The sequence below is a fragment of the Rhinolophus ferrumequinum genome, chromosome 5 (assembly GCF_004115265.2).
Source record: "Rhinolophus ferrumequinum isolate MPI-CBG mRhiFer1 chromosome 5, mRhiFer1_v1.p, whole genome shotgun sequence".
NCBI classification, from domain to species: Eukaryota; Metazoa; Chordata; class Mammalia; order Chiroptera; family Rhinolophidae; genus Rhinolophus; species Rhinolophus ferrumequinum.
The window spans coordinates 58,330,410-58,347,809 of NC_046288.1; the positions used below are offsets into that span (position 1 = coordinate 58,330,410).

General features: G+C 36.7%; 1 protein-coding gene across 1 annotated transcript in view; it reads right to left on the minus strand.

Annotated features, from left to right (window-relative positions):
• COL25A1 (collagen type XXV alpha 1 chain) overlaps window positions 1–17,400 on the minus strand; it is a 433,173-nt gene that overhangs the window by 115,944 nt on the left and 299,829 nt on the right. Inside the window, exons 8-10 of the mRNA XM_033106318.1 lie at window positions 4,670–4,729; window positions 2,966–3,073; window positions 290–325 (exon numbers count right to left, since the gene is read on the minus strand). Of these exons, the coding sequence (XP_032962209.1) occupies window positions 290–325; window positions 2,966–3,073; window positions 4,670–4,729 (204 nt within the window). The remainder of the gene's footprint in view (window positions 1–289; window positions 326–2,965; window positions 3,074–4,669; window positions 4,730–17,400) is intronic.

Sequence of the window (17,400 nt, forward strand, 5' to 3'; positions counted from 1 at the left end):
ATCTTCCTAAGAGTTTCTCTGTCCCTCCTCCCACCCGGAATCTCCCTCTCTTTTTCTCTTGGGTCAGCTCTGTAGATGTGTTGTCTTGTAACCCTTACTATATAATAGGCCATAATACTTTTAAACTTTTACTAATTTTCACCCTTTTTGTTATATACATAAGACAGATACATTTGTTACATATAATCTTGACCATAGCTTTGAATAACTTGTTGGACTTCCATTATTTTTCTAGAAATTGTATGGAAATTTACAGAATTTAACAAAAAAGATAAATTGCGATACTTGCCATGAAGCCTTGTTCACCTGGCTTCCCTGGTTCACCCTTAAAAAAGAATAATGACAATTTTATTAATGCTATGAACATTAAAAAATTTTTTCAATCTTTTTTTTTTTTCTTTTTCATAGCACCGACTGGGACGCATGAATGTCAAATATACTTCTCAGGCTAAATTGAGGAATGCAAACACAATGCAATACAAAAAGGAGCCAATATTCTTTCTCCAAACGCATTTTATAAACATTTGAGTATTTAATAAAAGGAGTCTAGATTATAGCAGAGATTTAAGATTATGCCAGAATGTATTCTAAATAAAATTAATAAGAGCAATTATACTGTAAGTCAATAAATGGTCCTAGAAAAATATTTAATTACAATACAGTAATAACTCATTTGTTACGTCCTGTTTATAATGACACAAGATAATGACATGATCCTTTTTATGAGAACTCAGCACTTCTATATATAGAGCAGAGAGACAATTGTTCTTAGTGCAGGAATTAAATAAAAAAAGGAGTAGAGATTGATTTTGAATTTGGGTTATTTTCAATCAATGATGGCTGAAGGTAACATGCTTTGTTAAAAGTGACAGCATATAGTAAAATAAAATTTTCTGCCATATCATACCACTATCATACTATCATAACTTTCTAATATTCAGATTTATACAGAATTCCTTATCATGTTTTATTATACTATTATAATGACAGTCATTGGGTACATGTGTTTTCTGGAAAAACCATGCTTGTAATGCCAATATACAGAGGGTGCCAGAAATATATATATACACGTTTTAAGAAAGGAAAAAACTGAATTAAAATTACGCTGATGGTAACCACTTTGAGCACCTCCTGTGATGAAAGAAGTCAAACATGACTTGTATTCATCTTTTGTTATTGATATATATATTGAGCATTACAATTTTAATGCAGCTTTTTTCCTTTCTTAAAATGTGAATACATTTTTTGGGCACCTTATGTATATAGATGTTGCTGGACTTTAAAAATAAGTACCTCTCAGTTTATCTTTATAAAATATTTTTCCAGCGGTTATGATAATATATAAAAATTAACTCTGAGACTATAAATCCAGTACAAATTGTATTTGTGAAATTAAAAAAATACTCGTACCTTTGTATAAAAAGCTCCATTTCTTACTTAGATGAATAGACTACAGTCATCTAAAGGATGACATAATATTTGGATGGTTTACAGTTTGTCATTCCTTAACTTTATCTTGTTTCTTGGAAGCAATTTATACCTTGAATTTTCTGTAGAGTATACAATACCCGATGATCTGATTCATTCTGTATGATCAAAATGGTTTTAACTATTCCTCTTATTTGAAGAGACACTCATTGTATCTTTGTTGGCAACCAGCAATCAACTGGAGAGCTTTAAATATCCCTAAAGCTGCGGCTTTCTCTATCTTTTGGGATATCCTCCCAAGAAAAGGGGAGACATTTTAGAATGAAACCACTATCTCTGATGGTTCAGTGAGAGCAGTCCCAACAACCAGCAAATCATATGTTCCAAGTTAATTCCTCATTTCATATGACAACTAGCAGCAGATTTCAGAAAGATAAATGGGGCTTATGGAAGGTTGTCTCAGAAAAGTTTTAAAGTACCCTATGTGAATCATTCTTTGAAAAAAAAATACAATATATGAATATAAAAATAAAATATACTAAAACATTAATGACCGTGGCTGCATATTTTTTTCTTTTTGGTTGTCTTTATTTTCAAAATTTTCTACTCTGTGGATAAATATTTTCATCATTATTTTTGCGCTATGAAAACACTAATGAAAATATTTGAAGTTAAAGCAATACATTAATCAATTCAATTCATCAATGAACCTGAATTTCATATCCTAACTTCATAATATAAGTGTAAAATTTTTTCACCTTTTCCATGTAGTTCTTTCAATTTCTGGATTGTGTCTACCAAACCAAACTATTTATCTAGTGTCCTGTGCCACTATATTATTGACACTTGATTAATCTTAACAACTAACTACTTAGTAACTTAGTACTTAGATCTACGTATTGAAATCACTTTTATTTTTTATAAAATTTTTTGGGTTAATGGAGATCACTTTTAAATCATTTCTATTAATCAGCTTCACATATGAAGTACAAAAGATATTCAAACCATACTCACTGATATTTTGTTGTTTTATTAGCAATTCTTTTTGGGTAAAGTTATTTACAGGGGATTTAGTATTAGAAAGATTTGATTTCTTTGCTTTTCATAAATCCTATGGGAGTTTCTTATCTCTGCCATTGATCTTTGGGAAATATTATTACTCCCCATGCTAGTTTTTCAAACTTGTCTCCCATTTAAACCAAAGGCATTGATGCACTCCATGATAGTCAGGACACAAGTGACATCAGACATCTCCAATCACAGGCTTCTGGAGGCTTACCTGAAAACCAGCTTAGTGGCTGTCGCCAGGTCTCTCTCAGTAGTGTGTGTGGGTTCCCCGTGGATTGAGTGGTACAGCTGAATCCTACTGGCAGTGCTTCTTTCCTTGGGGACTTTTCTAGCATCCAATTTCCCTCAACCCACTCCACTCACTCAACCCCCTAACCCTACAGCCCCTCCCAACCCCATTCCATCCCAATTCTTAGCCCTTAAAACAAAACAAAACTTGTGAGAACAACTGATCCACAAAGCAACTCACGGGCACTCCGGGCATTCCACGGGGGCCATCTTTTCCTGTGTCCCCAGGAGGTCCTCTTGGGCCTGGAGGGCCTGGGGGCCCTGGAGGCCCAGCCTGTCCTTGGTCACCCTACAATGGAGAAGGGGACAGAACAACCATGACTAGGAAAGATGAAGACTCAGGTCTCCTTTCCAACACTTTAAATTTATATTATCTAATCCACATTTATACTATGAAAAAACCAGAGCAACCAGAAACATGAAGCCTGTAGGCAATTTGCCTGCCAGCAGGGATCAAATAAATATTCATGCTGGGTGAGCAGAGTAGAGCTATTAAAATCAAAGCAGCTCAGGAACCAGCACTCTCAGCTCTTGGAAGTGGTATGTCTATTATCACTATATTCAGAGCTGGGACAAAACTTTTGCATAACTTCATTCATGATAATGCTGCATCAGTTATAGCCACATTGTTTAATAAAATGGCTGCATTTGAAGTTGGGCAAATGTGTTTACTTTTTCATAACCTATAACATTAAGCATACAAAGCTCTTGTCATGATGTATAATAATGTATACATTACCAAAGCTAGAGACCTTAGAAACGGGGTCCATTACTATTATATCTTAAGCTGTCTTTCTTTTTTTAATTAAGAAAGAACTAGTTAGGCTCTCTCTATATGTTTATTTTGGTACTTTCATATACATTTGGTACATCATATACATTCAAACAAATGCAGCTCATTGAACATAATTTTGTTCCAAGGTATTTCCAAGTAACCGCCCCCATCCCCATCCCACCCATGAGAGATAAATGGCAAAGCAACAGTATACAGAGCAATAACTGAATGCAAAGAAGAAATCAGACTTGAGCCAGAATAAGCACTACCTTAATCAGGCGGCGTTTAATGAGCTGCTGATCAGCAGAGAGAAACCCATGATTGATTTTAGGAAACACCATCTGATCAGTCAGGTGAGGTCAAAGGTTGAAGTTCAGAGATGAGAGAGTTGAAGAATAGACATCAGAAGGCCCCAAGAAAGAAATAAAGATACACACATTAGACTTATAGTGACTATTAAATAAAACAGAACTGGCACTTGTGTCTGAGATTAGACCTTCTGGCTCTCCTTGAAAGAAATATAACCCTGAAACAGGACGGTGAGACCAGAGTTTTATTAGAAATGAACCTTTTTTGCTTTTTTGTTTTGTATCCCATCATTTTGCTGTGGGTGTTGGGCCTTTGTAACACAGTATATTAAAGAAGCAGGTAAGCGCGAGTCACCTGCATTCTGTGCTCTGAGCAGAAAGTCCATAGACAAAGCGCCAGTTCAATTTCCGTCAGACTTGTCAACCAGCATAATGTAGCATGAACACAACTGCCATTTTATGGATGCCGAAGTCCAGAGTATTTAGGATTATTTAATTGACATATCACAGAGCTGTGCAATGAATGAAAATTAAACCATTGAGGCATGGCACAGTCCTAGAGTCATGTCTGCCTCTATTCACTGTCCCTGCTCATCTTCAATACCTTCCTCTCTTACAAGCTCAAGATTCTCCTTCTTAATATATTTGACCTCATTGATGTAGGTGAGGTCCGTAGGTCCCAATAACCTGATGTGCGTGATTAAAGGGAGCAGGGGACTCGGCAAGCCAGTTTAGCTGTTCTTGCTCACTCTTATGCTGATTGTAGGCTCTGACCGAGCAGGTATGGATGCCAACCACAAACCTTGACGGTGAGGATCTGATTACTGTGCAGAGCAGCAACTGTGGGGAAGCCTGGCAGACCCTATGGACATGGCACAGTACCAAAACACGACACAAAACGTCACACAGACATTTCACTGGTGGACAAACAAAACAAACATGTACCTAATACCACCCTGTCCCAGCTCTAAGTCTTGCCTTGTTTGACATACCATAAATAAAATCAGACACACAAGGCTCGCAAATGAACCGTTTCTTAAAGGGAATGGCCCGACTGAGAATTTGCAACTGCTTCTTGTGGCACGTACAGTAAGATCTGTGTATATCGTCTTAACATGTCTGGAATCTTATGTACAAAAGTGTTAGTACAAAATGGAGATAATTACAGACACTGTTATGAAAACAACACTGCAATTTCCCCCTATTGATATTCTGTTGACTCTACAATTCAGGGCAGACAATATGTGTATTGATTCTTTTTTGGACAACCATGAGCAGAATTTTGCAGTCAGATCAGAAGTATTTCTCGGAATAAATGCAGTATGCCTCATAAAATATAGTCTTACCACCCACATATCAAAATTTCTCTCTCCAATCATATGATTCTCAGGTTTTTCCTGTTTCAGAAATTCCGGCAGAGGTGGTAGATGGAAATCTGTCTCTTATAATATGCGTATTTCATGTCAGAAGGAGTTATGGTCACACTCTGTGGTAATTACTTCTGTCACATAACTTTTCCAAAAGAACTTGACAGTTCACACACCCCTTGAAGCAGAAAAGTGGTTTTGAATTCCTTAACCCAAGGAGAATGGGGAGATATGTTTTAGGGTCCTGTACTTCACTAACTGTATGAACTCATCCTCTCAGGCATTATGAATTGGGTAGGTCTGAGAGAGAAATTTTGCCTTTGTTCTATGTTCTATTTCTTTTCTAACAACATGTGATATTGGACCCATTTATTCCATTTTTTTTTCACACAGAACATGTTTAACATACAAATAAAACAAACAACAACTACAGCAATACATGGCCTCAAGTGTCTGCCGGCTGCCTTTCTATGTTCTCTCCTCCTTACTGTCTTCTCCTCTTCCCACCCAAATCTATTTTAGGGATATTTTTAGGTAAGGGCAGAAAATTTTTAGTTTTTTAATTTGACCATTTTGGTATATTTTCTCCCTTATTTTCCCCTTATTAAGAATATAGTTTTTTCTTTTTAAGAAAGCCAATAAAATTATGTTTGTAGTGTGACATCACTTCAGCCCTAATGTCTTTGATTCTCATTCTTTAGAGCTGAGCCTTCTCAGGAAGCAAAGCAGAGGAAATTGTATCCCTTTTGCCAAATCCTTTCTGATAAGGTTATTAAGTAGCTGGGTAGTTTCAAGGTGACCTGTATCCTCTTTTTCTTCCCCCTAAGTAAAAGTCCTTTAAGCATAGACTCTACACAAATTCAGAAATGGTACAAGTTGGAAAACAGATGTGTACAATTTGCTTTTGTTTTACTATAGAATATGAGTTTAAAATGTTATTAGATGGTAATGTGCCAGCATCCTTCCATCTGTGACTCATTAGCCCTATATTACACAGTCAGAATTTTATATATAAACCTCATATTTATGTAACAAAGAACAAAAACAGATACAAACAAGAAGTCTATGAGGGATCAGAATCTTGATTAGTGGCGATAAATCATAATGTCACTTTAAACGGGATTATCTAACAAAAATAATTTAAAATTAAAAAGCTTTTAACAGCACACATGGCAGGCCTTACAAATGTTTTGAAATTTGAATGTATAAATAAGTCACTTCTTGTACTCATATCTGAGCATGATCAGCTTGCTCTTTGATCATATTTGCTAAATGCTAAAGAAAAAAAAAAGCATTAAGTTTTAGAACTTCTTAGTTTGGCTTCTAGCATTAACCAGATCTAAAAAGGAAGTAGGTAGCTATTTCCCACCTTGAACAGACCTTTTCCTCAAACAGAAAATGTCTGATGAAGCTGATTTTATGTTCCTCAATCATCTTAACTGTGGACATGCTACCAGTTAGGTACTTAGAGCTCCATTTTAAAGATTTCATTAGTGATCTAGGCAAAAGGACTTCAGGAGTTTACATGTAGCAAGATCGAAAGGGGACATGTGGAGGAATTCTTTTAAATTTTAACAAAAATCCCAGGGCCTGGGCTGCAATGCCCTGGGACCCTGTGCGTTTCGAATGGGGGTTAATGCTTGAAGGGTACAAGCCAGTGTCCTGGGAGCACTTAAAAGCAATAATAAACATTGTACATTTTTCTTAAGAGTCAATTTTAATTAATGGTAAATCATTTTAAACATTTTTATATAAAGCAAACATGGACATAATTTGGGGTAGAATGTAAAATTTGCACACATTTAAAAAATTTTACTGTTTGACAGTGGTAGAGAAGTTGTTCTCCTTGGTGGTTATCTCCAGATCACACACAGACAATGAGCTGACTCTCCGTTTCCTGCAGGTGGTCTCTGGAGGGTAAGTGTGAAAAGCACTGGTGCTGAATCTTATCTGTAGGTCATGGCTTTGTGTAGCCATGACTTCCGGGCTTCCCTCCCTCTTCACACAGAAAGTATACCTTTGCATTAAATGTGCCATTTTCCCACAGTATCATTAGTCATCGTTCTTTCTAAATAAATGGAATTCAGATATTTTACTTGGTTTTACATCTCAGAAAACTTGCCTGGTACACAGATGGTTCGAATGGGCATGGAAAAAAAAATGTGTCTCCAGAAAAACATGGAGAAAGAGTCCAGGAATAAGCGGAAATACTGAAATAATTTGTACAAATTTCACCCCAAAATATTTTAAATTTTTAAGAAATGGGATTTACAAGAGCACAAAACTACCTTATACAACCCATTTTCTTCCTGAGAGCATAAAGACTCAAACTGCTTAGTGAATGTTCCTGACGTGCTGTGAAGTAGGTAGCCATCATCTCAGGACCAGGGTTTTGACAGCATTAAAGGAGGAGCTCTCTCTCCCTTCATTACCTTCTAGGAGGAAAGATGCAAGCCTACCCCAAAGGGATGTTGAACAAATAAATAATTCATAAGAAATGCTTCTCACTACTTAGAAGCCATAAATTCAAGATGCTATAGTCATTTTTATCGAGTACTCAGTAATGATGAGTGTTATGTGTTATATGCTTACACTATAGTGAGAAAACTTTGTGTTTTGTCAAAAGTATTCAAGGCAATGATAGAGCCAGAAATTCAATTCAGGAGTTCTAATTCCAGACTTTGTCATCATGTAATTTATGTGTTTCTAATTTCTGTCTACTTTATTTATAGTTTAAGCATTAGAAAGCTTCAAAATTGACTCACATTGTACAATATTGAAGAAGTATTTGTTGAATGCCTTCTGTGCAGCATTCGCTGTATTAGGCCCTGGGGATTGAATGGTGAGTGAGACCCTAAGCTCATAGGGTGTAACATCTAGTGGGGAAATGAGGAAAAGTAAGCAAGCAGTCATCATATGGAGTGACAGCTATTATGATCGACAAGGAGAGGGGCTCTGAAGGAAGTAACATGTGCCCCTAACGCCAGGTTTGAGGAGCCGTAGAAGACTTCCCCAGCCGAGTGAATGAGGGGATGTGGGTTGGCAGAGCAAGAGGAAAACTGAACACAGAGACTGTTTAGGAAAACGTTGCCATAGTCTAGTGAAGGGACTGTGTCCTAGAACTAGGGGAGGGACAAACTGATAGTTTCAAGTGTTATTAAGAAGGTTGAATTTGCAGCACTTGTTGCTTGGCTGAGAGTATAGGAGAAAGAGGAAAGGAGAATGGTCCTTGGTCTAGAGGGGACAGTAGGAGACTGAGTTCTCTGGGCAGGTAGGTGGTTACAGATAATGAATTCAGTTAGGGACTTGCTGAATTCGAGGTGTCTGTGGACAGCCTCGAGGTACAGGTGGGATATGCACATAAAACAGTCAGGAGACAGATGGGAATTACGAGGCATAGGGCTGTGGAAATCATGTAGGGAGGTTGTAGACAGAACATATCCAGGAAAGAACACTTGGAAAGACTGGTTTAAGGGCTAAGCAGAGGAAGAGGCAACTACAAAGAGGATTACTATGAAGTGATTGTAGAAGCAGGAGGAATGCTAATTCTCTTCTACACAGGCAAGTGACTCAAAACGATAGACATGCATACTTGACTTCACTGTTTACTGCATCATTAATTGTGCTGTGCAAATGTACATAAATGACCCACAGTAAGAATAAGCTAACAACGGCCAATGTCACTGACAGTTAGTGTTCACTGATAAGCACAGGGAGTATGTATACCTGAGGCTGTAGAGCTTTGGAAGAGAAAACAAACAATTATTTTAACTGTAAAGGTATTTAAGGGGCCATAATAGCAAATCATATTGGAAGAAAAAAAATGTGTTATGTTGAGAAATGAGAATCCCTGAGGTTTTCCATAATGTAAATAGTATCAAGATTCTGTTTTCCCCAAATGTAACATGCATTACAAGACAACCATTACAGTGGCTATGTGTGCAGCCTAAATAAAGATAAATATTCCTACAAGTTGATAAAATGATTTCTAGCTAAGAGAGACCAGATGGGAAAATATTATAATAGAATGCAAAAATATTTAGGTGAAAGAATAACGTTAGTTTAACAGCAGGAACTGTTAGAAGGCTAAATAAGGAAAGAAAAGAAATTAAGAAAAAGAAACACGCTGCCAAATCATTCTCTATTGGAGTAGACGGTCTAATCTTTCTGAGTAGAAAAATTAACTATATGAAACTCTAAATAGCTAAAGGAGTCCTTTGAAAAGCCGTAATATGAGCATTTAGGCCAATGAAAATCAGAATTTATAATTGACTGAAAAAATTGCCTTATGGAAATGCTAATGATGGAAAGAACTAGCTTTCTGTAGTTGAATTGTACAATATTGACTCAAAATGTTATCCTTTGTTTTTTATAGATACTCTAAGTTTCGTTCTATTATTGTATGCTATCATAAATGTTTATCCTAGTCACTCCAGGAACTACCTGTTTATTTGTAAATAAGTATAAATTTACAAATTATTTAGAAGAGAAAGAAAAATGCAATCTTTACATTGACAAATATGATTAAGTACTATAGTTACTAAAATGCTAAGTAAAGACAAACTGCAAAAGATCTGTGAATAAGCAGAAAGACGGCAGATAACTTTCAACACTGGCAAGTGTGAAACTTTTAAAAACTGCCTAAACACTACTGTGAAAGGCTCTAGCTGTCATATATGATCTAATAAGGGATTCCAGGTTGTGATGTTTCCTAAGGACATATAGCTAAGAAAGGACAGCAGGAGATGGAAAGAGGTCAGATTCCCAAAGAAGCATGGTCCTGTGGGAACCAGAGTAGTGTAGACACAGGATACATGGGAGAAAAATAAAACAGCCTAGAAGTCTGGGAAATCGCACAAAAACAAAATTTGTTATCGTTGGATCAGAGCTGTTCTTTCTGTTAGGACATTAAGGGAACTGTCCTGTCTGAGGGTTTCTCATCATAATGAGCATGATGGTAACAATAGCGGTCAACATTCACTTGATACATAGTATGTGCCAGGTATTAGTCTAGGAGCTTTAAAAACATTAACTCTTAATCCTCACAACCATCTGACAAATGAGGAACTTGAGGCATGAAGAGGTTAAGGGTTTTGCCCACCTAACTGTAAGGAAGAGAGCCAAGATTCACACCCAGACCTTCTTCTCCTGAGTCTATCCTCTTAGCCATTATACTTTCCATAAATCCAGTTTCTGAATTTCATTCCCATTTATTCAAGAATTTAATAGGATCCTGCTATAAACAAGGCAGTACTTGGACATTAGGATTAGAAAGCTTTATCCTGGGCTTAATGGAGCTCAGAGTATAACCAAGAAAGGGAGACGTCAAACAAGCAACTACAAATGTGACTGAGATCTCTTTTGATATTTTATCGATGCTCTTTTTCTCTTAATTTTTTCTATTTCCTTTGCTCCGCCATCAGGCTCTTAGTTGGCCATCTGTTATTGCCTTAGAAGAAGTATGAGGAGACGGGGTGGAAAACAAAATTTGTCTATCAATATTTCTGGAAATCAAGAATATCTAGGAAGATACTCCCCCAAACTGGAAGAGTGGAAGACCCATGGTCCCCAAGAGCAGAAGGGATCTTAGCCCTGCTTCCCAGCAGCACTTCCAGGAAGGCAACAATACCTCAAAAAAGAATGGCTATGTGACATGTCTAGATGCAGGGCAACACAGGAAGCCTTGCAAAAGAGTCCCCTATCTGAGGCGGGGCACAGACAGTAGAAAGTTTCCTACGCCCACGATGCAGCGGTGACACACTCTACACCAAGGGCCATGCAGGTCAGTCCAGCCCTGCTGTCTTCTCAGCAGCAAACTGTATGGACTGATGACTGAAGACCCGGGGCCTCTCATTCCCACCGCCAGGTCTCTTGATGCTGTAAGACCCCAGAAGTGTGAAAGAGGCCTAATGGAGGAGGCAAGTATGGAGATCCCAAGAAGACTGACAGTTTTTTCTTTTTTTTTTCTTTTTTTGGTCAGCTCAGAAGAATGGAGGCTCAGATTCAGAAATCAAATGTTTATAGAAAATCGATCGCTTCTCGGCCTATTGGCTAAGAATAAGTGTAGAAATAGAGTCCTATTTCTTACTGATATCAGTTTTTGGCCTGAGATTCATACCCCAAAAGTGAATATAATGACTATAAACAAAACAAAAGCTATGAGTGCACAGAAAGGGTACCTAACCCAGGTTGGCCGGTCAGGAAGGACTTCTCCAAGGAAGTGATATTTACCTTGAGACCTACAGAACAGAGCAGCCCTATGGGCCTGCGGTGCCTGGCCACGTTCACGGGCACTGGAACCTTTCCTTCCTGATAGTATCATCACGTTGAATAATAGACCCAAAGAGAAAATATATTTTTCTTTTCCAAAGTAATACTGAACCTACACTTGGAACACAAAGATTCTGTCTTGTTCCAGGTACTCCCTTGAGATCTCGATCCTGTTCTCTGTATGGGGAAGGTTAGGATAAGGGCAATGGCAGTGATTAGGAAAACATGCTAACTTAGTGCTATAACTAGAAGAGCAGGCAGTATTCTACTAAAGCACGTTCTGACTAGGGAATGGAGTAAGGCTCCTGTAAAGGTGGGATTTGAGACAGGAGAGAGAAGATGACTAGAATGACAGTATCTGAGGTGGGTTGTGAACTTCCGCCTCTGTTACAAGGTACTGCAGTCTGCAGGGCACTGAGCAAAGATGTGGACGGTGCACTCTGGGATTGCTGGTAAGTGGAGTTTGGTTGGGGGTGAAGCACACACTTTTTAGGGAAGAGCTTGGAAAAGGCTATAGATGTGGGATGTCTTAAAAGAAGCTTAAAGAGGGAAGTAGTGGGAAGCTATGAAGATTTTTATACAATGAAGGTTCCATGCCAAGAGGAAGTCTGAGGAAGACAACCCTGGCACAATTACGAAGAGTAGATTTAAAAATCAAGATGTAGTCCTCTATGCCTTATCTGTAATTTCTGAATCCAAAGATCCCACCCCCCCCCCCAAATAAAATATGTCTTCATAAGTTTAAACTGAAGTTTTCTAAAGTTCGCAGTAAACTCATTTGGTGGCACTTATTTGAAGAGACGTGAGGCCATTTGTGGTCACTAATAATCCTTCTTCGTGAGAACATGCATATGTCTTACTGCAGAAATTGATGGTTTGATTACAGGTGCCTCTGGCTCTCTAAGGGTGCTAGACAATATGCGGTGTTTGAACGATATCAACTTTCTAAGGCCTAAAAGCTCTACATTCTGAAATGCATTTGACTCTGAGAGTTTCAAGAAAGGATTGTGAGCTTGTTTCACACTTGACAAGAAAGATCCCGTTAGCAGAATTAAAGATTATAGAAAGAGCAGTAAGGTTTGAAGGTTAGGCAATTATTTAAGTTTTGAACAATAAAATTCGTTAATATAGGTTAGTCTAGGAAATGCCTATCTAAATACATGATAATCTGAATTACACATTATGATTTACACCAGTTTATAGTAATTAAAGATAAATTTACCTTTATAATTTCAATTTAATTTTCAATCAGAACTATCCTGATCAATTTTTATATAGTCACATCTTTTAATTAACTTTTAATGAATAAGCACATTATAATTAGCATATATGTTTTGCAAGTAAATGCAAAGAAAGACCTGCGAAAATTTTGTTCTTTTAGGAAATTAAACAAACAAACAAACAAAAAACACCTCCAGAAGTCTTGTTTAGAAGATCAATTTGACTACCAAACAATGCATAATAATTTTCTTAAAAACTCCCTCTTCAAAAAAATAAATAGTGCAAAAGCAAGCTTTAATTCCACCCCACCTGAATTTTATGCAATTTGCATTTGAAATACAAATCTGAATTATGGAGCCCAAACTAACACTCTTTTAATTCTCCAGGACTCTTCCCTCTAAGATGGTACAGTACCATGCAGGGTGCAATACAGTATTTTGCATCTACTCTTCAATAAAACCGACGGTGCTTTCTAGTTGAGGTTGCCAGGTCAAGGGCTCCCCTCAACTTGAATGCACCCTATCCATTTTCTGAAAGGAAACAGTCTACCTCTGGGAGAGCAGGCACAGCAGGATCAGGAAAGAGCAGTGCCAGAAAGCAGGAGATTCATTAGCTGACGGGGCACCTTATACTGACTGGAAAATAGGCATTTCTCCAGTAGCCTGTGAGAAAAATTCAACTTTTTTTGCATTCTTCATTCTGGGAGAGAAAGCAAAAGGGTCCTGTTGTTCCCTAGACACTCTGTTTAGTATCTGGCTTCATGGATATGTGCTAAACTTCCTTTGTATGATACTAGATTGACTTGACTGTAAAATTCCCTGGGCATGCTCCCTGGATGGCAGCCTCTTTTCTTCTTCCAACAGAAGAGGTAGATGGCTGGAAGCCAGCCTGTAAAACAGCCAGCTGTACGGGTGCACAGTTATCCCTGTACTTCCTACTCCACCTCTGATATTCACCGTCCCTCATAAATAAACGTGAACCCACAGTAAATGCTTGATAGCCCTCTGCAATAGTGGAACTCTTCAAAAATGACCTTAGCAACACTAAGATAACGGAGTGCTTGAAAGGGTTCACTAGCACTTGGAGCAGTACTACTCTAGGGACCTTCCGCCACTAGCTAGCTGGTCCCATTCTCTAATACTGCATCCTCCTTTGGTCCACATCCTAAATTTTTCGTGTTTTCCCAGGGTTTGTTCAATTATACAAAACTAAAATATCTGTGGTTTGAAAGCATACCTGAAATTTGCATGTTTCCATATAGGACTAAAATGTTGACTACAATACAGGACACGTTTCAGTGCCCTATTATTATCTTTATATTTGATATCACTTATGCATATGGAGTAAATTCAAATGACTTTAAGGACTAGACAGATAACAGTCAAGAAACGGAAGCAACCTAGGTGTCCATCAATAGATGGATGGATAAAGAAGACGTGGTATAGATGGAATATTACTCAGCAATAACAAAGAATGAATTCTTGCCATTTGCAACAACATGGATGGACCTAGAAGATATTATGTTTAGTGAAATAAGTCAGACAGAGAAAGACAAATATCATACAAATTTACTTATATGTGGAGTCTGAAAAAAAAAACAAACCAAAACAAACTTACAAAACAAACTGATGGTTGCCAGAGGGGAGACGGGTGAAGGGATGGGTGAAAAAGGTGAAGAGGAATAAGAGATACAAACTTCCAGTTATAAAATAAATAAGTCACAGGGATATAATGCACAGCACAAGAGAGATAGTCAATAATATCGTAATAACTTTTTATGGTGACACATGGTTAATAGACTTATTGTGATGATGACATTGTAAATGTATGTAGAATTACTATGTTGTACACCTGAAACTAATATAATATTATATGTCAATTATACTTGGATTAAAATAAATAATAAGAGAGCAGGTTTAAGACAAAACAGAGTGGGGGGATTACCTGAATGGTAAGCCAAGCCAGGACTAAAAGGAAATAATGGCTCCACAAAGTAAAGCCAACCTTATGCTGCTACATCTTTACATATTTCAAGAAAAGCCAGAAATCCAAGGGTTTCTTTTTAATGACTGCTTCAGATTTCCAATGTTTGTTAGCAATTCAAATTTACTTTAAAACATTCTATAGTCCAAACAAAAATACATTTGACAGGAGGATTTGGCCCACAGACCACCGGTTAAAGATCTCTGATCTAGTATTTTTGAATACTGAATGAAAAACAAGACTAGTGTTTGCTTCAGAAAGGAAATAATACATTAGCCTTTGAAGGAACTTTACTTCATTGCATCAGCTTTTGAAGAAATGGTTACAAGTTCTCATTGCATCAATCACACGTTGTAATTCAGAACACTAGTTCTTAAATCATAAGAACTTCAACATGTGATTGTTATACAGGATCTCTAGGAGGAAGAACAGAACGAGGTGTAATTCCTCTTAGAAAAAGAAAGACTACATCCCATAGTGATGGATCCTTTCATGAGGGGTGCCATGATTTGAGCTCCTTATGAAAGAGGCTGTTGTCTTCTATGTGAGAGTTACGGTTTCTTTGGGAATCTCAGAACAGAATTTCCTGATTCCTGTGAAGTTAAATCTAAATTTTAGAATAATATAGATATTAGAAATCATAACATGAAGTTTCTAATTTTTGGTGGTAATTTCCTGGCTATGGTAGATGATGTTTTTTAATGCAATGTAGTACTGCATTTTTAATATTAAGTTGTAATACACTATAATGTTTATCGTATTTAATTTTTAAAAGTGATGTTTATTTGCACATATAATTTACTTGAAATAACTACAATGCTAATATTCAAATTCTTTTTTACTTCAAATTTCCTTTTATACCTCCCAATTTCAAATATTTAGAACAATAAGCCAGCCAAAAATGTGAAGAGTAAAGAAGAACTTGTTTGGAAAGTTACTGAAAAGAAGGACTCAAAATAAGCCATGGCTGCAATTCCTGATAAAATTCTCTCTTGATTTAAATGTACTTAATAATCCATTTATTAAAAAACTTTGCCACATATAACAGAAACAATATTCTTTCCTTATAATTACAAGAATTAATTCAAAGTGTAACATGGTCTTTTAATTTAGTAAATATTAAATGAAATGTTTGCCTTATGTACTAGTAAAGGAAAAAAACAGTAAATAACTGTTTTTTGCATTTGAACACGTGACATGATGTATATGTATATGTATGTGCATATGTATAAGTAAGACCAAGGAAAATATATTTCTCTGATATCATAAAAGATCAAACAGGAATAGCCCCATTTCCAAAATACAGACATGTTTCATAGGTCTTATTTTTTTCTTCAGTGCATCTTCAATTTCGTCACCCATATGGAACAAAGTTTACATTTTGAAAACCAGGTGGGTCTGGTATACTCAGATTAGTAACCTATTTTACTACCTCATCAGCTACAACTTTTATGATTCCCGTATGTGGCTAAAAAAATTACAAGATGTATGCCTATGCTATCATTATTGAAATTGAATTACTTAGTTACACATAAGGCACTGTCAACCTTTCTCCTTGTGTGATACAGAATATTAGCAATTAGAGAACACAAAAGTGAGGAAGAATAATTTATCGTTTTCCAGAACTGGGATAAAGCTTCATAAACATGGATAGTACAGTTGTCTGTTTCTTGACTTGTGAAATGTATGGGGAAATTAGTAAATGTTGGGAAAGTGGCATGAAACAAATGTGACTAAGAAAAAAATTATTTTCAAAGGAACTGCCAGAGTCAAATTGTGTATAAGGAATCATTATACAATTTGTGAATTTTTAGGTCTTTAATTTCCCTTCCACTCTCTTATTATTTGTAGGTTTTCCTTGTTATGACTGTCATAATGAGACATAAGGAGGGAAAGGAAAAAGGAAGTGAAAGTCAAACTAAGGATTAATATAACAGAGTGGTATGGGACATTAAGATAGCTAAAATAAATGAATGGGACTACATCAAATTAAAAAGCTTCTGCACAGCAAAAGAAACCATCAACAAAATAAAGAGGCAAGGAACCAAATGGAAGAAGATATTTGCAAACAATGCCTCCAATAAGGGGCTAGTATCCAAAATATATAAGGAACTCATACAACTCAACAACAAAAAAACAAATAATCCAATTAAAAATGGGCAGAGGACCTGAATACACATTTCTCCAAAGAGGACATACAAATGGCTAATAGACATGTGTAAAGATGCTCAACATCACTAATCATCAGAGAAATGCAAATAAAAATCACAATGAGCTATCATTTCACACCTGTAGAATGGTTAATATCAAAAAGACAAATAATAACAAGTGTTGGAGAGTCTGTGGAGAAAAAGGAACCCTCCTTACACTCTTGGTGGGAATGCAGACTGGTGCAGCCGTTATGGAAGGCAGTGTGAAGATTCCTCAAAAAATTAAGAATAGAATTACCATATGACCCAGCAATCTCTCTCCTGGGTATCTACCCAAAAAAATCTGAAAACATTTATCTGTAAAGATATATGTGCTCCCATGTTCACTGAAGTCTTATTCACAGTGGCCAAGACATGGAAATAATCAAAGTGTCCTTCGATAGATGACTGGATAAAGAAGATGTGGTATATATATATATGATGGAATACTACTCTGCCATAAGAAAATATGATATAGTGCCATTTGCGACAACATGGATGGA